Source organism: Protopterus annectens, chromosome 8.part1 (genome assembly GCF_019279795.1).
Source record: "Protopterus annectens isolate FY-2018-M chromosome 8.part1, PAN1.0, whole genome shotgun sequence".
NCBI lineage: Eukaryota > Metazoa > Chordata > Ceratodontiformes > Protopteridae > Protopterus > Protopterus annectens.
In genome coordinates, this window is record NC_056742.1 from 411,507,853 (window position 1) to 411,531,852 (window position 24,000).

The following is a 24,000-nucleotide window of genomic DNA, read 5'->3' on the forward strand; positions in this document are numbered from 1 at the left end:
GCACTAGACCATCCTGTACAGAAGGACAAGGCTCTATATTCGACCTTACCAGCCATCCAGTAAAACAGTTCACTGTACCTATCCAGGCATGTCCAAAGGGCAGTTTCAGGTGTACTCTCTAGTCCAACTGGTGAATGTGGGCATTTTGAGGCAATGCTACAACTGCCTCATGTACACAGACAACCCCCTCCTCCTACCTCCAAACACTAATACATGGGAGAGATGCAATTAAACAGCCAAACTGGAGGCTAAGCTCTCTCAACCCAAGACTAGATCAGACAGTCAAGAGGTGAAGGGAAACACTTGCATCACCACACCAGCCTTAAATAGACCCATTAAAGCAGCACTAGCAAAAAACACACATAAATACATGAAAACATACTCGGAGGCTCTAAATAAAAATCTGCAAAACCAACAGAGACCTCCAAAGCAAACATCCAAGCAACCTCCATCCCCCAACACAAACCATGAAACACATACTTCACAAAACCAGTGTGCCATGCAATCACAGCCCTTAAGGCAAAATAACATACCCAACATACTAGTAATAGGTGACTCTATGGTCAGGCACACTGATGTCCCACTCACTAGGCTGAATAAGGAGAAGGTTACTGTTAACTGCCAGGATCCGCCACATAACATAAGCACTCAGGTCACTCCAGAACAAGTACAAATATGACTCTGTCACTGTCCATGCTGGTGTGAATGACCTGAACCGTACCTCCCTGGACTACATGAAAAAAAAAGGGACATGGAAGAGCTCTCTGAGCACGTAGCCAGAGCCGGTATGACCCTGAGCAGCATCCTGCCCTTACCAAGAATGATAGCACGGTACAAGGAAAAAATTCTCGATTTCAACAATTGGCTAAGTTTCTGGTGTCATTCAAAGGGGATCCAGTGTCTGTCCGCCTGGGATGACATGCTCGACAAGCCACGCTGCTTCGCTAGAGATGGCTTGCACCTGTCACCCTTAGGCTTTCGAATAATGGCCAAGGCTCTTGCCACCCCTGTAGTGCCTTTTTCAGGCAAGGCTCAAAAGACAAACCCACTGTCGTAAATAGCACAAGTAACAAAAAACTGAGAGTAATGCTATTCAATGTCAGAAGTCTTAACCTCAAAATGCACGCACTCCTCAGTATGGAGAAAATATATGTGCAGTAACAGAAACCTGGTTTAAGGCTCCAGAGAGCACCCCAGCGCTACGAGGCTACAACTCATACCATACATTTCGGCCACAGAACCCAAACCGAAATACAAAAAGCGGGAGCAAATCCATATTCATCAATGATACCCACACCTCCAGGTTAGTGGCACAGCACGATGCTTCAAAGATCATCCATGTGCAACTAACAACGGGCAAACTGCAATTCAAACTGTAGCTTGCTACAGATCACCCACCATGTCCCAGGACCCTGATTCCACGTTTCTGGAAACACTGGGAAAAATAAAGGTCCTACCAAACACCCTAATATTGGGTGATTTCAATTACCCAAACATTAACTGGGAGAACTACTCAAGTACTAACTCCCTTGCCCAACATTTCCTAGAATTTATAACTCAAACGCCCTGGTTCAACTGGTAAACACTCCCACCAGGGGTGACAACATATTGGACCTGGCCATCATCAACATGGGCGACCGGTCTTCCACACCAGTGGTCAACCCCTCGCTGGTTAGATCTGACCATAAACAAATCACTTTGGATATCCACATTCCGCCCCCCACCCCCTGACAAGAAAACCACCGTGAAAAACTTTTCAAAAGCAAACTTCACGTTACTTACGACCGAGGTGGAAACTTTCAAAGCCCCCATGCTGAATGATAATGCTGTCCAAGCTGCAAAATCCTTTACTAATGCATTCTATGGGCACCTACAAGAATGCATGGATCATGCCATCCCAAGCAAAACCAATACTCACTCCAAGAAAAAGAAACCAGTCTGGTGGACTCCTGCCATAAACAAGCTATACAATAGAAGGAGAAAACTAGTACAGAAGAGTAAAATCCCAAGAAGGGAAGACATCCCTGATCAGTATCAGCAAGAAACTACGATCCCTCATAAAATAATCCAAGGCGAGCTTTGAAAGAAAAGTTGCCAAGGACCCCAGACATAACCACAAGGCATTCTTTAGCTATGTCAAGAATCTAAGTGGCAATGCTCTGAGTTAGTGCAGAATGGCACAAAATACACTGAACCGACCGATATCGCCAACATCCTGGCAGACAGTTTCAGCGCAAACTTCACCCCCCTCTCGCCCCCAAAAGGACCCATAACCATACCAGAAGAATGTAGAGTCCCTGAAATCACAGACACTCAGGTTAAAACAGCCCTCTCCAAAGCCAAAAACACAGCATCAATGGGACCGGACGGTGTCCCGGGCTGCGACCTATACGAGCTCAAAGACGAACTAACCCCTCACCTAAACACACTGTTCAAACTCAGCCTATCCACAGGCTATGTACCCATAGAGTGGCGCACAGCAACGGTTATTCCGCTCTACAAAGGTGGAGCCACAACAGACCCTGGGAACTATCGCCCTATAAGCCTGACTAGCTTGGTCTGCAAGGCTTATGGAGCGCATCATCATGAAACTCATTAACAGAGACATTGGCAACCTCCAAACACTGGACCCTACCCAGTTCGGCTTTGTTAAGGGCAGATCATGCCTCCTAAACCTGGTGGACTTCTTTGAGACAGTTACCAAGGCAATAGATGAGGGAAAGGTGGTACACACAGCCTACCTAGACCTCGCTAAGGCCTTTGACACCATTCCCCATTCTGGTATTATAGACAAGCTACCAGCCTAAACAAACTCCTACGTCACAAGATGGGTTGCCAACTGGCTCATGGACAGAACCCACATAGTGAGAGTTGTGAGAGCTAGGTCCGACTCTAAACCGGTTACAAGTAGCATTCCCCAGGGCTCAGTCCTAGGACCCCTCCTGTTCGGCATATACTTCTCAGAGGTATAGGCAAGCACAAAAGGACTATGACTGACCAAGTTCACAGACTACTGCAAACTAGGGGCTATAATTGACTCTCTGGCTGACACAGACATCCTCCAAAAGGGTCTCACTGAGATGGATACCTGGTGTCAAAATCATGGCCTCAAGCTAAATGCCAAAAAATGCATAGTCATCCCCTTTGGAAAAAACAAAGTACCCACAAACTACCACATAAGTGGTAGTCCCCTAAACAGATAGTAATCTCACCTTTGATAATCACATTGCCAAAGTGGTTAGAAAATCCTTCTACGTGTTCCCCCTAATCACAAAAGGGTTCGCATCCAGATCAAGAGAGGTCATTGTGCCCCTCTTCTCATCACTCATCAGACCCATCATAGAGTACAACACCCCATTTGGGATGTACCTTACAAAACAGCTGGAAAGACTACAGAAGTACCTCACTAAGAGGATCACTGTCCTCAAAGAGATGCCCTACGCTGCTGCAGCTCGACTGAAGAAACTACAGTTGTACTCGGTTGCATACCGCCTACTCAGAGGTGATCTCTGCCTAACATACAAGGCCATGTCCAACCCAGAATTGATGGACATGCTCCACCTAAAGAAAACCTTACCCCCCCCCCCGAGCCACACGCTCTAGGGATCTAAACCTCACCACAACAATAAATAGGACGTGCTGGAGAGATAGATTCCTGTCCCAGAGACTTCCCATGCTTTGGAACAAGATTCCAATCTACATTAGGCAGAGCTCCTCGATAACATTCTTCAAAAAAAAAAAAAAACTTTGACGAGTGGATGGGAAACAAAAAGTTTACCTCGGGGATCACTTCAGTGGCTCTGCTTGACAGAGGCACAGAGAACTAATTTAAGGGGGGCGGCGAAAGCCAACACATTCTGGCTAGGCTTATAAATGCCTTCGGGCAGACAGCCCAGTACCTACCTATGAACAATTACTTACAAACCATGTGAAGTAATATAGAAAACTACTTAAACAGCACACATGCTGTAAAAAGGCACAATACAGTAACAAAAATATTTAACAATACAGCTCAAATTAACCAGAAATATTTAACAATACAGATCAATGTTTTTTTTTTTGGGGGGGGGTAGGAAAAGGGAAAGGTAAGTGTAGTGGGAAGGCAGAATTAGAGAGTTAAACTTAAAGGTAGGATAGATATAGTTAGAATCTTATAGCTAGGTGGTGGGAATATGTAGATTACAGGTGGTATGTATTTTATGGTAGTATTAAACTAGAAAGTGACAAGAGAAAATGTGTTAAGATAGTTGTATAGATGTGTTGAGTAGGATAAAGATTAGAGATAACTCATATGGTATAACAGTATGACATACACACAGGTATATTTGCTATGTGAAACAGTTTTGATAGATTAAGGAGGCTTTGGATATGTGTTGCATGTGCAGTTGGGGTTATCAGTGAGATGTTGTTTTAGTTTTCTTTTAAAGGAGATTATGTTGTCTAACTCTGTAACTGATGATGGGAGGGCGTTCAACAGCATAGTTATGGAAGGAGAATAGAGGCAGCTACCTGCTCTTTTACTAGGTTTTGATACTTTAAGTAGGCGTTTGTTGGTAGAACGTAGATTTTTGGATGGGACGTAAGGTTCAATGATATATACATATACACACACACACACACACACACACACAAATATACATACATCTCCACACCTATACACATATTAATATATATAAAAACACACACATACACCTAAATTTCTTTAATTAAGAAACTAATCAAAAAGATAGAAGGCTTCAGAATGCAACAGAAGGGGTGTATTCTGTAAAAATACTCTAATTAAAAAAGCAGTGCTGCTGAGAAAGTTTCAAACCTTTTATTCATCTAAATGCTTTTAGCCAGTTAAAAACAACATTTCTACGAGCAAAAAAGTAACATTAAAGTTTCCAAACCCATAGGTTCAGAGTGGCTGCAAATAAGCTATGGTTTACAGAATAATACAAAAATACACAAATATTTTAAACAAATGACAGGAATTTAAGGAGAAACTGGCTGCATTATGTGGCCCCTACTGATTCTGAGGAATATGTTACACAGGACTCACTTCCACAATTCACTTCTATAACGCAACAAAAATACCCATGAAAATATCAGAAACTACAGAAACACAGTTTTCAATAAATAATGGACTGGATTACTTAAAAAAGGCAAACATGATATTTCAGACTTTGGCATAGTGACTTGCTGTGCTATGGTTATGCTGAGAGTAAACTCTAGAATATAAAGCCTGCTGACACAAGCTCATTCTCAGATGCTCACACATGCCTGAGGTCAATCAAATTCAAATGAACATATGAAGATCTGAAATACAGAATTACTTGAACTAACAGTGAAAAAGTGCAACAGTTGCATGTAAAGCACGGCCTGCCAATACCAGATTCACAACAGCTTTCTAATAAAGCCATATGTACACAGCAATAAATAAAATGGTGTAACAGTACACTGGCAAGAGTCTTAGTGTGACTCAACTTGCTGTACAAGTACAAATTACAAGCCTTGACAGAAGTTCAAATAAAAAGAGGGTGGGGTCAGCTACCAACAGGACTGTGAATGACATTAAAGACCAGAAGAAAACTATTCTTCAGGGAAAATGGGGGGGGGACTTCACTTGCCACTACTTCTCCTCCTACAAAAGGTGTCACCATCAAGAACCAAATGTTACAATCTGCAGCAATAAACTGAAAAAAAAGTAATTACAAGATTTATTTAAGTGAAAGTGTAATAGCATTACAATGCATACAGAACCCTGCACCCCTCCCCCGTTTATTTAAACTAAGAATTGAAAAAATGCATGCACGTGGGAGTCTGTCAGCTACAGATCTGCTGATCTACACAAATGAACTTGCGCTGCAAACGTCAAAGGGCAGACACTAGGTGGACTTTCTATCATGAACTGATCTGTGATCTCGCATGACATCTCAAAGTCTTCCTATAAAAATGGGAAAGAGCGTCACAGTTCCACGTACTTACACGGATACTGACACCATTACAGAAAGTTTGGTCAGCATTTTGTCCATTGACCTGCTTAAATACTGACCTTGCTGTTAAAGCACAGGGAGGGCAAGAACAGTCAGTGCCGGATATAATCTCGGAACAACTCACTCCCTGTTAATATGCCTTCACGTCACTATCCACATACTACCAAAAGCCAGCAGTGCAACTGCTCATGAAACTTAACTACGGACAACATATTAGCCAGGGCACATCCTAGTGTTAAATCATACTCCATATTAATTTCCTGCGTTCTGCAGCAGCTTCCCCCAGCTTCGGAGTGGGTGTGTCGCCTCATTCATTGCAACCTGTCATCCATTTCTAACAATCTACCCATGCAGAAATTCACATTTTAGCATTTAAAAAAAATCAAATGCGATCGATACCATGCGGGGCCAAAGCATCATGCCTTCTCAACACCAGTTCTGAAGCACTTACCCCACAACCCCTTTGCTATAACTCCTGGTTTTCCACGGCATGCCACCTACTCCCCTGGGGTTTTTGAAGTTCCAGCCGTAAGTGCTCGCCCTGTTGCTCCATCTTCGCTTGTTCTTACTACCAGTATCCAAACCTTTCAAACTACAATCCCCCAGGTGGTTGTTATCCGTCTCCAAAGACAGAAAATCGCCTTGCACCTCCAAGTGCCCCGGACCGCCGGACGACTCCTGGTCCATCCCCTCCGTCATACCACCAAAGTCTGTGACGGCGTTGCTGCTTCTTGTGTTAATATTACAGTTATTATTAAAGTACAGATGTCTCAGCCCTTGCGTAGTTTCCCAAATTTGCAACCACAAGATTGTGGAAGGTCCAAGCTGTTCTGGCTGGAACCAGCCGATTCTCGGATCCATCAAACGAAGTGCGTCTTCTGATCGCACTCGCTTTTTTAATACACTCCAGTGACAAAAATTACTTGTCAAACACCAAAAGCCGTAAAAATAAGAAATAAAAGGAACGGGTTTAAAAATACGACTGTCTGCCTAATAGTGTCTCCCACAGCAATGGCGGACAGGATCGCAACTGCGCAAGTCCACTATAAGGGGCGTGGTCAAAAAGTTGAACTGTTGCGCAACAAACTTTTTCTCGTTACATAATATTTGTCCAGGGGTTTAAATATGACGTCTAGTCGACTTTCAAAGAAATGGTGCACTGGTGATTAATAAATCGACTGGAACTTTCCGGTTTAATAGGATTCCTCAGTTTCTTCTCCCGCAGGAATGACTTAACAGAGCATACTTTAAAACTTCGGGGGGTTCACTAAGAAATTTGCTGTCGCAGTACTTCTGTGTTAGAAGTGCGTTATGAATACCAAAATCATATTGGTGAAGGTTTTGGGTTTTTTTTTTTTGGTTACGTAGGCTTAATACTTGCACATTTGGTTGTAATAATAATTCTCACACAATGTAATGGGAGCGGTAGGACATGGTGATAGTTATACGTCTCAAGGGGGGATTGAAACAGACAGCCGCAAAGGCATATTTGTCTAAAACATTTTGTAACGCAGAGACTGCTGTATGCAGCCGCGTAAAAAAATAAATGAATTAAAAATATATATATATATAAAGAGAGAGCGCGAGAGTAAAGGGCTTTCGACACGATTTATCTAAATAAATAAAAATAAAATAAATTATATATATATATATATATATATATACATACGTATATATATATATATATATATATAATAATATGACACACACACACACATATATATATATATATATATATACACGTGTGTGTATATATATATATATATATATATATATATATATAAAATGTAAAAGGGCTCTCGTGACCTTATCACCACAGTAAATGGATGATCATATAGCAAATACGTTTTGGCTAAGTAACACCGTCAGCCTGAGCACCAGTCAAGATCATACCTCACAACTATCCCTGATTTTCAGGGATGTCCCTGAATGCAGCTCAGAATGTTGCTGTCTCTTATAAATGGGTGAATTAGGAAGAAAATGTGAGTAGCAGGGAATCACAGCTTCTGACAGCAGCTCAATACTGTTCAGCTATCCCCTAATTTTGACTCAGATTTTTAGCTCTGTCCCTCTTAATCCTCGGAAAACTGGTGACTTTTTGAGAATATGTTGTTAATTATAATGACAATAATTAGAGTTACAAACTTATTTTACTTCAGAAAATGTATATTAATACACATTCTCTTAATTTAGCAATGTTTCAAGTTAATAGTACTTACGCTTTAAAGTATCCCTTATCATTTCTGTATTTCTCCCTGATTCTGCTATTTACCCCTGATTAGTTAAGAGTTATGGACAGCAATGTTCGCAGACCAGAGAAATCAGTTCTAGGAGGGGCGCCAGCCCATCGCACACAGGCACAATCACTCCCAAAAACACAGGCACATTTACTGGGTGATCTGGAGACCCGCCATTTATGTACCGCTCAACTGCAGGTCATTATGAGGAACAGTCCTAATTCTGAGTGTTAAAATACCATCTTACTCTTCCACATTGAAAATGCCTGTCATATGCTCATTGTCAACATATTTAACAAATATCCTTGGTAAATAATACAACTCATTCAAATATTTTTGTAAGTATAAACAGTTATCACCGTGTTATGAGCTTCTTAGTTGAAGACAGAAATTGCGTCCAGTTTGCTGTACTTTGCGCGAGGTATATTGTCCCACTGTCTGGATACAGAAGATTGAGATCTATGGCCTTTTCATCTGTAGGAAATCCTTTTGATGTAAAAAAAACAAAAAACACTTAAAGAAAATGTAGAACAAAGGGAGGGCCTGTAGACTCTGTACTATATAACCGGGCCGAGGACGAAGGCTATGGTGGTAGGGGGGGGGGGCACACTTGTCACTGCAGTGAGGTGAGCCCGTGACTGCTTCCACTCCTAGTCCCAGTACTCTACTTATGGGAACCGTGAAATGCTTCTTTTGCGGGCTTCAAGGTAGAGGTTACCGGAGCAACTTGCATACCTCTCAATTTTTTAGTGCAAGAATTCTAGATAAAGCCAACAATAATGGGGGAACAAAGACCCAAACCGCGGCAAATTTTAAATATTGCTCTGAAAAACACGGGGCAACAGTCTGAACATTCTGTGACACCGTGGTGGACACTTGAGAGGTCTGGGAGAGAAGCATTTCAGGGTATGTAGTAGTCTTGTTCCCTAAGTACTACTTACTAAGTAGGCAACATCCTGAGGACTGGAGCAGGCTACATAACCCCTAAATCATTTACGACTCCCTTACCTCTACAAAATAGAGTAAGAATGCACTCTGTTAGCAAGTCAGTGTTTGGCGGGCAGGTGCGTTATTACCCTGTGAATGAGCCACATTAAAAACATTTTTTCCTGTAAACAAAGAACATATAATGTAATTGGTTTGACAGCAAAACCAGATGGTTGGGAATGGGGGCGCTGGCACATGTTGCTGTAGTACTGGGTTTGGAGTGGTGAGGTTAAAGGATGGTACTTTTATAACGAAAAAGAAAATAAAAAATCTTGAAAACTATAGAGTATTCGTACTGATTGTAACGCTACCGTCACAAATCGTACGCTTCTCGACTTTTTTTTGCGCAAGAATGCTGAACAAAGGCGAATATAAGGGGCAGTTTTTAAATATTATTTTACTTTTTTATTAAAGTTAATGGAGCAGGTTTTGTATCAACATCATGATGTGGAATACCAAATATGTGGATGTGAGAGTGTTCGATCTCGCCGTTTGTTCTTACACCTGGGTTCGGAGCCGATCCTCGGCTCCGTGTCGGCCGCTTGCAAGCTCTGCATCGAGAAGAAGCTCGAGACCAACCTAACTCCCACAATCCCCCTCTGCCTTTACCTCAGATCTAGTTTGCCGCTGCAGCGTTCACATCAGTTTGATGAGCTCGAGCAACCTTAAGCTAAGATTTGAATTTTTTCTTATTTTTCGTAAGAATTTTTTATTCTAAATTGTTATCTAAGTGAGTTCTTTTTACTTTATTAGAGTTTTCCCTCGGGGCCTATCCCTCTGACACACCCTTCTACAGGATTGACTACTGGATTGACTTTTTTACTGGATTTGACTAATTTTTCTGGATTGGACTTAATTACTGGACTTGACATTTTACTAATTTTTCTCTTGATAGCTAGAACTAAGATTGTGACATGTCTGAGAAAGTTAAGTCTGGCTTTAAACGTTGCCAATGTGGGCAAAAGATGTCAGTGACTGATCATCATAGTTCCTGCGTCTACTGTCTTGGCCCTCTCCATCTGCAAGAAGACTGTTCAATTTGTCATTCTTTCAGTGGAAGGGTCATGACAGATAGGCGCAGGAAGCTGATGGATAGGGGTCTTTTAAAACCTACCTTTCAAGAGGCTCTGGATGCATCAGACCAGGCATCCAAATCCTCGAAGGAATCGAAGACGTCGGAGCCCAGGTCATTGGCTCCGAGCTCTTCAGTTAAAGTTCGATCACCGGTTCCACAGACTTCGGGGCCGAGTGTTGAACTATTGTCAGTTTCCGAGCCTCGAGTCTTGGAACCGGTGACGGAGCTCCCTCCCCCGACACTGTTGAGGTCGGCTCTGTCTTCGATTCCTTCGACGCGCTCTTCCAGACCCCTCTCCGACACCGATGTAGACCGCGTGGTGCAGAAATTAATGGAAAATATGGCCTTATCCAAGCTCATCTCTGTCTCCTCCCAGTTGGTGTCGAGACTCGAAGGCCTTCCCTTATCTCCATCTGTTCCTCCTCCGAAACCTAGCCAGTCTTCGGAGCCGGAAGAGGCTGATCTACTGATTGTGGAGCCCTCGGTGCCAGAACCGTCTTTCTCTCGGTCGGCTCCGTTCACCTCGACTCTGTCGGATCCGGTACCGGAGTCTCGGAGCCGAAGATCCATCCTTGGTTCCGGGACTGAGAGTTGGACCGATGTTTCGGTTCCTACGCTCCCTCTCGGGGCCTCGGCTCGGATCGATTTGGCTCCGTCCTCGGGGTCGATGCCTTTGGGGCCTGTCTCGGGGATTCTTCCCATTTCCTCGGAACCGGGAGATACCTCGACTTGGGACCCGGGGGCCTTTGATCTCATGAGGAAGGTGTTGTCTACTCAGACAACCACATCAGCAGAAACAGCTTCTCCTCCCCATAAAGGACCGTTATCTTCCTCTGCACCCACGGCTACATCTAAGCGTCGAGCACCTGTGTCTCAGCCACCCCTGGAGGGTGCCCCCTCTTCCTCGGAGGCTTCTTCGGATGCTCCCCCCGAAGAAGTTCCGAGGAAAAGATTGTGTAAGAGGAGACACTTAGATTCTCCACAAGAATCTTTGACATCGGACACTGACTTAGATGAGTCAGAAGGGTCCCCAAAGTCACCCTCAGAGAATGTCTCTTTTTCTGACATCCTAGAGATCCTAAAGCAGAGAGGTGATTGGCAAGCCCTCCCCCCTTCTGAGGATGAGTCAGTTTTGCTGAAGGCATTCGGTGCTCGGCCTTCCTCCTCCTGGGTCACTCCGCCCTTCGATGAGTTGATGGAGCTGATTGCTCGAAGGGCGTGGGAGACGCCTGACATGGTGGAGCCAGTCCCTAGAAAGCCTAACAAATACATTACTGCCCCTCAGGATAAGGCTTATTTGACAAAGGGAGTGCCAGTGGACGCTATGGTGGTGGCAGTGGCCACGAAGAAGGAGATGTCTGAATCTTCCTCATCTGTCCATCCGCCTAACAGATTCTAGGACTATGGACAGGTATGGGAAGCGCATTTTTAGTTCAGCGGCTTTTTCTATGCGATCCCTGAACTATTTGACCCACTTCACACAGTTACACAGGGATCTAATCAAAGAGTTGGGAGATACCCTCCAGGGTACTACAGATGCTGCTATTTCAGAAAAAGTTACGGCACATCTCCATACCCTTACATCTATTGCAAACTTGTCCATGAGGCTGATCTCATACGCAGCCGAAGGATCGAATAGGGCAGCAGCTTCAGCGATTGCTCTTCGTAGACAATCCTGGATGCGCTTATGTTCATTTGCGGAAGCCTTCAAGTCTTCCTTTACTAACACCCCATTTGATGGTGCCACTCTTTTTGGCCCAAAAGTAAAGGAGACCCTTACCCGGTGTGTGCAGGAGGGAAAGACTCTGTCTGCTGTCGGAGTCCGTTTTTCCACCCCATCCAGACCGTACCCCAAAGGGCAACGTGGTGGAAAAATGTGGTTTCGAAAACCCCAAGGATCTTTCCCAGGCACACAGGGTGATGCCCCCTCTAGAGGCAGAGGAGGGGGCAGAGGTGGAAGACGCCGCCCTGGCGGCAGAGGGGGTCCGCAAAACCAAGGTGACAGGGATACACCCCCTGGAAAACCTTTCCAGCACTCCTGAGAGGAGGCCCGACTGTCCTGCTCTGGAGGCGGTCGGGGGTCGCTTAGCTTTATACCCTCAGGCCTGGCAAAATCTTACATCAGACAACTGGGTAAAAAGCATTGTTACCAGAGGCTACAGAATACCCTTCCTATTTTCCCCAATTCCGAAGAAAAAACTCCCAGATGTGCCGCCCCATCTGCGAGACCCAGCAGCTATAGAAATTTCAAAGCTGCTAGAAAAAAGAGTCATCCAACCAGTCCCAGTGGACCAAAGAGGATTCGGAACCTACTCAAGGTTCTTTTTAGTTCCAAAGAAGACAGGGGACTGGAGGCCGATTCTGGACCTAAGCAACCTCAATACCTTCGTCAAGAAAGAAAAGTTCCGAATGGTCACGCCTCAATCGATCCTTCCATTTTTACAGAAGGACGACTGGATGTGCTCAATAGATCTGAAGGACGCATACTACCACATCAAAATGGCCAGGGCGTCCAGGGATCACTTGCGCTTCCGGCTGGGAGCCAGCCACTTTCAGTTTCGAGCCCTGCCCTTTGGTCTCACCTCAGCCCCCAGGGTTTTCACCAAATGCATGGCAGTGGTGGCATCTCACCTGAGACGCATGGGATTCCAGGTGTTTCTGTATCTGGACGACTGGCTCCTTTCTGCCACCACCCAGCGTCAACTAATTCAGGCCAGGGATTACACACTACAGCTTTGTGTTCATCTCGGAATTTCCGTAAATTTCGAAAAATCATCATTACAGCCATCACAGCATATCTCATTCATAGGAGCAGAATTGGATATGCGTCATTTGATCCTAAGACTTCCTCCAGAAAGGATAGCCTCACTTCAAAGCCACATATCTCTTCTTCTGTCATCCAGAAAATCCCCATCAAAACTGGTTCTGAAGGTTTTGGGTCTCATGGCAGCTTCTCTCATTGCGATACCTTTGGGAAGACTGCACATGAGAATTCTACAATGGCTACTGTTTGCACAATGGTCGTTCCAACAGCTTCCTCTGACACATGAAATTCTGATCACAAACACATGCAAATCACACCTAGCCTGGTGGCTCCGGACTTGCAACCTTTCCAAGGGGAGACCATTTGTGCTACCACGCCGACAGCTACGGTGACCACGGACGCTTCCCTGATAGGGTGGGGGGGCATCTTTCAGGGACAGACAGTCCAAGGCGAATGGACCAATTTAGAGTACAATCTGCACATCAATGTTCTAGAGTTGAGGGCAGTGTTTCTAGCATTGCAACACTTTGCTCCCCTTCTTCCTCTAGGGACCATTGCAGTTCAGACGGACAACATGTCCGTAGTCTGGTACATAAACAAACAAGGGGGAACCAAGTCTTATCAGCTATGCAGAGAGGCCATGAGAATCTGGCAACGGGCGGAGTCCACGGGTTGCTTTCTGATTGCAACGCACATCCCGGGGTCATCCAACGTCATAGCCGACAGGTTGAGCAGAACAATCCTGTTGCCTCACGAGTGGTCCCTCAAACAGTCAGTTGCGAAAGAGATTTTTCGCAAGTGGGGCCAGCCTTCCTGCGATCTTTTTGCGTCTCCAATGAATGCCAAATGCAGGAGCTACTTTGCCCTATTACCCCCTCCAGGGGAAGTCCCCAGGGATGCGCTGGTTCACGGTTGGCCCCCGGGTCTCCTGTACGCTTTTCCTCCTTTTCCCCTGATTGCAAAGTTTCTGCAAAAAGCCAACAACCTGCAAAGGACAATTATCCTCATTGCCCCGTTCTGGTCTCGTCAAATTTGGTTTCCCTTCCTTCTGGCGCACAGCATTCGGGGACCCTGGATCCTGGACTCGGAGCCAGACCTACTGACCCACTCGTCAGGGGCTCCCCATCCCTCGCTTCTGTCACTCCAACTAGCAGCTTGGCTGCTCCGCTTCCCTACTTAGCCAGGTCTGATCTTCTTTCACCTGCAGTTCAGAATATATTAGTGGCTTCTCATAAAGCTTCCACTACAAAGACCTACACTAGTAAATGGAAGCGCTTTGTTTTCTGGGCAAATACTCAGCATTTGGACCCTGTTATAGCTCCTTTAAACAAGATCTTGGAGTTTCTAACCGAATTGTTCCACCAAGGAGCTTCTCCTGCCACTTGAAGAGTGCAATTGGCTGCCATTTCCAACTTTCATGTGGAGGAATGTGGGGCACCTATTATGGCTCACAGACTTTGTAAGGCCTTCTTAAAAGGATCTTTCCATATTAGACCACCAGTTAGAACTCCTACATCTCCTTGGAATCTGAACCTTTTATTATCCAAATTGATGCTACCTCCGTTTGAACCGGCCTCCTCTTGTCCATTGAAGTATTTATCATGGAAGACCCTCTTTTTGGTGGCCATTACATCGGCTAGGTGGGTGTCAGAGCTTCAGGCTCTTTCTATTAAACACCCTTATCTGATCTTTCACTCTGACAGAGTGTCTATTTGTACTAATCCGTCCTTTCTCCCCAAAGTTTGCTCTATTAATAACATTAATCAATCCATTGAGCTCCCTACCTTTTTCAAAAATCACTCCAATAAGTTGGAGTATATGTTACACAAGTTGGATGTTCATAGACAACTTAGATTTTACCTGGATAGAACAAAAGATCACAGGAAATCAAATCAACTTTTTGTAGCCTTTGCAGACAGCAGGAAAGGTGTAGCAGTCACTAAATGAACCCTTTCCAAATGGCTAACTGATTGCATTGTATTTGTTTATGCTACTTCGGAACAAACTTTACCTGTCAAACCTAAAGGGCACTCTACAAGATCAGTGTCTACATCCCTGGCTCATGCAGCTCGTTTACCATTAGACACTATTTGTGCAGCTGCCACTTGGTCTAAACCACATACATTCATTTCTCATTACAAGGTAGACAGGGTTTCTAGGGACAGGGCAACCTTTGGTTCCACTGTGCTCAAGAACGTTCTCCCGTGAGTTCCTCAGGAACATGGAGCTAGGGACGCTACCCAGGTGTAAGAACAAACGGCGAGATCGAACACTCTCACATTTAGAAGTTATGTCCTTACCATAACGTTCCATGTGGAGTGTTCATCTCGCCTTTGTTCTTACATTCCCACCCTCCCACCCTCAGGAAGAACGTACAGTTTGGTGCCTGGTTTGGTTCATTCTACTTCTGCATTACGCAGTTGTTGTGTATATATCTATATATATATGTATATATATATGTACAGGTATTCTTGTAGTTATGTTGTTTGGCATGAATGTGTTTCTCTCTCTGACTTCTGGTTTGCTTGCAAACTAGATCTGAGGTAAAGGCAGAGGGGGATTGTGGGAGTTAGGTTGGTCTCGAGCTTCTTCTCGATGCAGAGCTTGCAAGCGGCCGACACGGAGCCGAGGATCGGCTCCGAACCCAGGTGTAAGAACAAAGGCGAGATGAACACTCCACATGGAACGTTATGGTAAGGACATAACTTCTAATGAATTCCACTTGATATGTTTTGGTGCCTCAACTAAATGTTGTTAATCACATTTCAACTTTTAAAAGCAGAAAGTTGCAAATTCGCGACCTACATAGAAAGCCATGCTATATATCCTGGAACAGGGTTGCCATCTTTTCAAATGGCCAAAGTGGGACATTTTCGGGACACACATCAGATTTTACAGGCCGACACATATCCACGGTCAGTACAAAGGATAGAACTTAACTTATTTGCCTAAATAAAAGCTTATTATTGTAGCATTTTAGTTGCTTATTCTGTTTCGTGTAACGTTTAGGTATTTTAGATACAGAATAACTGTTTTATGCAACTATTACATAAAATATGGGACATAATTATGTCCTACAATCTCAGGACATTTGCCATTTTTAATATTTTTTGTCAGGATAGAACTGTCCAAAGAGGGACTGTCCCTCGCAAAGTGGGACAGGTGGTAACCCTATCCTGGAATGCTTTGTACCCCTAAGCTGCAACTGTCCAGAATGTCATTGAATTTTTAGATTATTGGTTCAAGTTCAGGATTTATGTTGTTCACCTCCTTTTGTTGCTTTGATCTAGCCGTGGTACCATACCGACTGTACACCACTTCATTTTATTTTAAGAGATTTCCAGGCTTTCTACTCCTTCCCAGGATGCTGTTCTGTAGGTTAGACACAACCTATGATGCAGGCAGTCCATGAGTGAGTCACAAAGAGCGAAAAACCCTAGGAATTTAAAGTAAAATAGAGTGGTGTGCTTATATTAATTGCAGTCAACTGTACCGTTTTTTCGACACATTTAAATGTGCAACTCTGCAAAGCTTCTTGTATAAATTACTGAGTGGCTCTCACTTTTCACGATTGGAAGAGAGCAGTCAATACTGTAAATTTAAAACTTCCCTTCTTAATATTTCACCAGAAAACCAGTCCCACAGCTCTTTTTCTCGTGGCTTATATAAGCACATCTTTATGACCTAGCTGCTGTGAAGCAATTGGAGGCTACATCATAGGTTCATAGATAGGTACTAGGCTATCGGCCCTGGGGCCTATATAAGCCTAGCCAAAAAAGTTCCCTGGCTTTCACCACCCAAGAAAGTTATTTTCCTGCGCCTGTCTAGAAGACCCACCACAGAAGTGATCCCCAGGGTGAATTTCCTATTTCCTATCTAATTGTCGAGATTTTTCTTAAAGGGGGCTGATGAGGAGTTTTGCTTGACATGAATGGGTAGTATGTTCCAGAGCATGGGAAGTCTCTGGGACAGGAATCTATCCCTCCAGCATGTTCTGTTTATTGTGGTGGCAAAGTTTAGGTCCCTGGAGCATGTGGCTTGGAGGGGATTGGGGTTTTTTTAAGTGTAGCATGTTCAACAGATCTGGGTTTGACATGGCTTTGTATGTTAGGCAGAGGTCGCTTCTGAGTAGATGATAAGCGACGGAGTAGAGCTGGAGTTTTTTGAGACAATCTGTATATGACATCTGTTTGAGGCCAGTGATCCTCTTAGTGAGGTATTTCTGTGGCCTTTCTAGTTGTAGATGTCTTGCGAGGTACATGCCAAATGGGGCATTGTACTCTATAATGGGTCTGATGAGGGATGAGTAGAGAGGAACAATGACCTCTTTTTTTCTGGAGATGAACCCCTTTGTGATGAGGTGTGCCACATAGAAGGGTTTCCTGACTACTGTGGTGATGTGATTATCAAAGGAGACACTACTGTCCACCTATGTCCCAAGGTCTCTTATCACACTTTCAGTGTTTAGTAGGCTACCGCCTATGTGGTAGTTCATGGGTACAGTGTTTTTCCCAAAGGGGATGACAATGCACTTCTTGGCATTGAGCTTGAGGCCATGACTTTGACACCAAGCATCAGTCTCAGTGAGGCCCCTTTGTAGAATGTCCACATCATTAGGCGATTCTATTATGGCACCTAGTTTGCAGTCATCTCCGAACTTCATTAGCCAAAGACCTGCTGTATTAGCCTGGTCTTCTGAGAAGTAGATGCGAAACAGGAGAGGACCCAGTACTGAGCCCTGTGGTACTCCACTTGTCACTAGTCTGAAGTTGGATTTGGAGTCGGCTTTCACTGTGTGGGTTCTGTCAGTGATCCAGTTGGCCACCCATCTTGTGACATAGGGGTTTATGCCCAGTCTAGTGAGTTTATCTATAATTCCAGAGTGGGGGATGGTGACAAAAGCCTTGGCGAGGTTAAGGTAGGCTGTGTGCACCATCCCCCACTCTGGAATGGGCATAAATTCCTGTGTCACAAGAGTGGGGGATGGTGTCAAAAGCTTTGGCGAGCTCAAAAAAGGCTGTGTGCACCACCTTACCCTCATCCACGGCTCTGGTGACTGCTTCAAAGAAGTCAATCAGGTTTAGGAGATATGGCCTATCTTTTACAAATCCAAACTGAGTGGGGTCCAGAGTTTGGAGGTTACCTATGTCCTTGTTTATAAGCTCTAAGATGGTACATTCCATGGCCTTGTAGACCAGGCTTGTCAGGCTAATGGGGTGGTAGTTCCCGGGGTCCGTGGTGGCGGCCCCTTTGTGGAGTGGGATAACCATCGCTGTGCACCATTCAGTAGGCACAAAGCCTGACGTGAGGCTATGATTGAACATGGTACTTAGGTGGGGTGCCAGTTCATTCTGTAGTTCGTGCAGAACACAGCCTGGGATGTTTTATATATATATATATATATATATATATATATATATATATATATATATATATATATATATATATATATATATATATATATATATATATATATATATCTATATTCTGATACATTTGTAATACTCTGTGAAATTAAAGAGAAATGGCCCTTAATTGCTAGGTATTATTATTAGTCTAAATATAGCCATTTTGATTGCTCTGGTCTTTGCCATTTGTTTTCACAAAAAATATATTTCTTTGTATTTTTTTTTTCAAAAAAATGAAAGCAGTGTTATCAAGATATCTTATCTTGAATGTTTCATAAATAATAAATTGAGTTAATAGAGTGATATTGTTGTTTGAAGTTAGGGTGACATTTAGGCCAGAATGAGTTTTGACCCTCTGAGGGAAAAATGCAGTTTGTTTCAGATGTAAAAATATGCGCACAACTGTATTGTTTTATATTGCAGTTGAATTAAAAAGGATTTTTGCTAGTGATGTAATAACTCAATAAAAAAGAATCTAGGTCACTGTTGTACACAGTGTACTGAACATAAGTCTTTCATTGTACTCTCAGCAAATAGAATATAATGTAAAATGTCACACTGGAGTAAAAGCACATGAACTAAAACCACTGGGGTCCATCTTTGAAACTGAATCTGCTTCCTTTTAGACTTCATTATAGAATGCTCATATAATAATATAATCATTATAAAATCATATAATAGAATATTCAGCTACAAAAGATGTATGCTGAGGCACATAAAAGCAATCTTCCTAAACAACAAATATCACGTAGACTGCCCCGTGTCAAAGCTATGCCCCTGCAAGCACAAAGGCACTCAGAAAAAAGAACACCTTCTCCATACATATAGTCACACTCAATGGAACCCCAAACACTAAGCCCCTAAAGCAAGCAAACACACTTCCCAGGACTCTCTTCATATGAGACTCCATTGTAAGAATACTGATGCCCCTCTAACCAGGCTGAATAAGCAGAAGATAATGGTTTGTTGCTTATCTGGAGCCAGGATCTGCCAAATCATGCATGCTCTGAAGTCATTACTCCACAGGTACCAGTATGATTCCATCATAGTCCATGTAATGTAAATGACCTGAGACATACCTTTCTGGACTATATGAAGAGAGGCATTATGGAGCTCTCAGACTATTTATCTCAGGCTGGTATGACCCTAGAATTGAGCAACATGTTACCATCACCCTGGATGATGGCACAATATGAGCAAAAGCTGAATGACTGTCTTTCTGGTGTCATTCTAAGGACATGGTTAACAGACCACATTGCTTTACCAAGGATAGTCTGTACCTGCTCCCTCTAAGCTTTTGAATACTGGCTAAAATTGTATCCACCCCATAGTGCCTTTTTTAGGCAATGCTAAACTGACTTAATTGAACCTAAAAGTGTTATTGCTCAATGCCAGGAGCCTAAATTAAAAAAAAAATACACTTCTTTCAAACCCATCTCACACTGGAGACTATAGACATCTGTGCAGTTACTGAGACATGGCTTAAAGTGGCACAGTTTTCCCCAGAAATGTAAGGTTTCATTGTCTTCCACATTTTTAGACCAGTAGCTGCACAGACAAGGGCTAAAGGTGGAAGTGTCATGATATACATCCATAACAAGCATACCTTCAGGCTGAACAAACAGGATGAAACACTCAGCACTGAAATAAATAGGACATGCTGGAGGGACAGATTCATAACCCAGAGGCTCCCTTCACTCTGGAATAAAATCCCAGTCCAGGTTAGGCAGAGTCCCTCATTGACTCTCTTCAAGAGGAATCTTGATGAGTGGATGGGAGATCGTAGATTTACTCCGGGTATCACTTCTGTGTCACTGTTAGATGCACAGTATACTAACCTCGAAAAAGGGCATAGCAAAATTCATTTTAAAATGGGTGGCGAAAGCCAAACACACTCTGGCTAGGCTTGTAAATGCCCTAGGGCAGATAGCCTAGTATGAACCTGTGAACCTATATGCAGACGACCATATATAAAATCATTTAGTATATTCTAGCCAGCTGTAGGTCACCCTTCATGTATCAAGAAGCTCACAGTGCATACTTTGGACCTACTGGAATATGTGCTATCCAACCTAACACTTTACTTATGGGAAACTTTAATTATCTCTCTACAGATTGGGAATACAGGCACAGAGATTTCTGGAAATTCATAAATTCAAACTCCCTTCACCAAATAGTGAAGATGTCCACTAGATGCTCCAGCATACTGGACCTTGTACTCATAAATATGGGAGAATGCTTCCCCCCATGTCTCTTCTTCCCTGGTAAGGTCTGACCATAAAGCTGTCTCCTTCAAAATCAAAATCATCTTGGTAACCACAGTCAAACCAGTAACATGAGCTATTCCAAGTAACATGAACTATTCCAAGGCAAACTGCATTTCATTAAGTGATGGTTTACCAAAATTCAGTGCCCCTCCAAACCCTGGGAACACAGCAGCCTACATTGAATTGCTTTCAGAAACTACATACAACCATGTCAGTGGCTGCATATAGGTTGTTGTATCTACTAGAAGTAAGCCCAGAAGTAGCCCCAGAAACAAATCTTCCTGATGGCACCGCAAATTAAGCAGAATATACAACAAAAGGAAAAAAATTATGGCAAAAATCAGAAAGGGTAATTCCCATAAATTATCTCATCAAAATAATAGGCAACTAAGAGAGTTAATTAGATCAGGTAAAGCCATCTTTGAGGTTAAGATAGTCTTCTGGATGAAAAAGTAACCATAAGGCCTTCTTTAGCATTGTCAAAAACCTCAAGGGCATCACTCAGCAATGTGCTGAACTGGTTGTTAATGGTGCCATGTTCACTGAGCCTAGCATTATAGCGAACCTGTTAGAGGACAAATTCAGTTCAAATTTTACCTCACACCCAGCCGGCTATACTTAAGGAGCATGTACTGGCTATGCTCACTAAAAGCAATAATGCAGCATAAGTGAGCTCTGATAACATCCCTGGATGCCTCCTGAACAGTCTAAAATATGACTTATCTGGACCTCTGAAGTCACTATTTAACTACAGCCTTAAAACAGGCTTTGTGCCATGAGAATGGAGGACTGTGATAATCAAGCCCTTAATAAAGGAGGACCTTTAACAGTTCTGTGGAACTACAGACCCATTAGTCTTACTACTCTAATTTGCAAAGCCATGTAAAGAATTGTCATGAAAATTATAAACAGGGAAATAGGAGACCTCCAGACACTGGATCCATTCCAGTTTGACTTTGTCAAAGGAAGGTCATACTTACTCAACCTGGTGGACTTTTAAAAGGTTACTAAGGTAATACATGAGAGGAAAACGGTGTACACTGCCTACCTAGATCTGGCTAAAGAATTTGATACAGTACCCCACTCAGGCATTGTCAACAAACTTATGGAACTAAATATAACCCCCTTTATAATATGCTGGATAGCTAGCTGGCTCATGGATAGGACCCAAGTGGTTAGAATTGGTAAAGCCAGTCATCGATGGATTTCCTCAGGTTTCTGTGCTGGGCCTATTGCTAGGGTCTACCTCTCAGTAGTCCAAGCCAATGTCAAAGGCCTTTTCCTGACCCAGGTTGAAAGATGATTGCAAACTAGGATCAGTCATTGAATCCCCTGGAAGATCTAACACAGACAAATGCTTGGTGCCAAAGCAATGGCTTAAAACTCAATACCAAGAAATGCATTATAGTACCTTTTGGGAAGTCAGCCACCCCGGGAAACTACAGCATCAAATTATCCCTAAAAGTTGATTCTTTAGTTGAGGATCTGAGAACTCCTGTATTTATTTATTTATTTATTTAACATTTGTTTATCGGGAATGTTTGACTGGGCCAAAAAGTGCCCATTTTCAGCAGAGGCCCAGGTAGAAAAGCTCTGCAATCACAATCTTTCAAAACTCAAGTACATATATTTTAAATCACAAAGTATTATGTTACAGTACAAAAAATAAGAGTTAAAATGTTCTAATGAGAAAAACATATAAATATGTTTCATATTAAAGTGTAATGAAAGCAATAACATGGGTTGGAGAAAATATGTGAGAAAAAACAATAGACATATTATTTGTTACATAGATTAGTATGTGATAAATGAGACCTGAGACAATTCTAATAAGATATTTAAAGAGATATTAGAGAATACTTGATTAAAATAGGGGAAATTGAGTGAAGTCCTATTATGAGAGATGGTATTCATATTATGGTCATAGATGGAAGAAGGATGGGGAGAAGGAGATCGTAAGAAGAGTGCAGGGTAGGGTGTCTTCAGGTAGCTTGGGTGAGTAGGGAGGAAAGAGAAAGAGGTTGAGGAAAAGTCTGCAGAGGTGAAGTGGATAAGGTAAGGTAGTGGGAAAAACAAAAGAAAGGATTAGAGTAGGAGGCTGGAGAGGGTTGTGAGGTGTGATTTAGGTTGAAGGGATTGAGTTAAGTATAGTGAGTAAGTTCAGCCAGGATTGGCACAGCAGCCGGTCCAAGATTTTGTAAGGAATTCTTTTAGGGGGCATTTAAAGGTGGGTAGGTTAGAAATAGTTCTGGTGTTTAGAGGTAAGGGGTTCCATCTTTTTCCTTCTGAGTGCAAATATAGGCTTTGCCTAGGAGATTTATTCAGTTTATTTATGGTGAGAAGTTGTTCGTCTTCTGATCTAAGAGTTCATTTAGAGAAATATATGTTGATTAAAGGTGTAAGGGGTAAGAGCTGGGCAGGCTAATGGTTTGTGTATGATTTTATGTATTGTTATAAGCTGGATGTAGGAGAGGTGGAGGGGGATTTTCAACCACCTAAGGGTATGCAGAGCTTTACAATGATGGGTAAAGGAGGATGAATTAGTAGCAAACCTGGCAATTTTGTTGTAGCAGCTTTCAAGTTTTGTTTTTTTTTTTTATGGAGGATTGTTAATTGGTTAGAACAGGTGCTCTTTAGAGTAGGGAGAGCAGAAGGTAGGTTTTGGCTAGAGTAATATTTGTGGGTCTTCTCAGAAAATGTTTGTTTCTGTATAGCATGCCTAGTTTATGATGGGTTTTCTTGATATTGCTTTGGCTGAGAAGGTCAGATTTAAGATTATTGTCTATCATGACTCCTAATAATTTGTTGAAGTGGACTAATTTAATTTCAGAGCCATTTGCTGAAAAGATTTTGAAATATGCTTTGTTAGGGGTGTGAGTTTTGGGGGTAAAGAGGAGGACTATGCTTTTTGTTGGATTGTGTAGGAGATGTGCTCTTGTAAGCCAGGTTTCAATGAAGACAACAGCTTGTTGAGTGATTTCTTGGAGGTGTGTTAAGGTGTTTAAAGAGCAGATGATGGTAGAGTCATCTGCATATTGAATCAAGATGCCTTCACAAAAAGAGGAATATAGGTTATTGATAAAATATTGAATAGTAGTGGGCCAAGGATGGATCATTGTGGAATTCCTGTGGAACTGGGAAGGTATGCACACGTGGAGCCTTGCCATTACACCGCTTATTGCTTGTTGGCAAAGTAGCTAGAGAACCATTGAATAGAGATGATAGACCCAGGGTGGAGAGCTGATTGAGGAGTTTACTGTGAGAGACCATGTCAATGGCTTTTG

General features: G+C 42.9%; 1 protein-coding gene across 1 annotated transcript in view; it reads right to left on the bottom strand.

The window, feature by feature from the left end:
- The window catches only part of TENT4B (terminal nucleotidyltransferase 4B), a 771,840-nt gene extending 764,831 nt beyond the window's left edge, over positions 1-7,009 (bottom strand). Inside the window, exon 1 of the mRNA XM_044081982.1 lies at positions 6,430-7,009. Within this exon, the coding sequence (XP_043937917.1) occupies positions 6,430-6,839 (410 nt within the window). The 5' untranslated portion in view covers positions 6,840-7,009. The remainder of the gene's footprint in view (positions 1-6,429) is intronic.
- Positions 7,010-24,000: the final 16,991 nt, after the last annotated feature.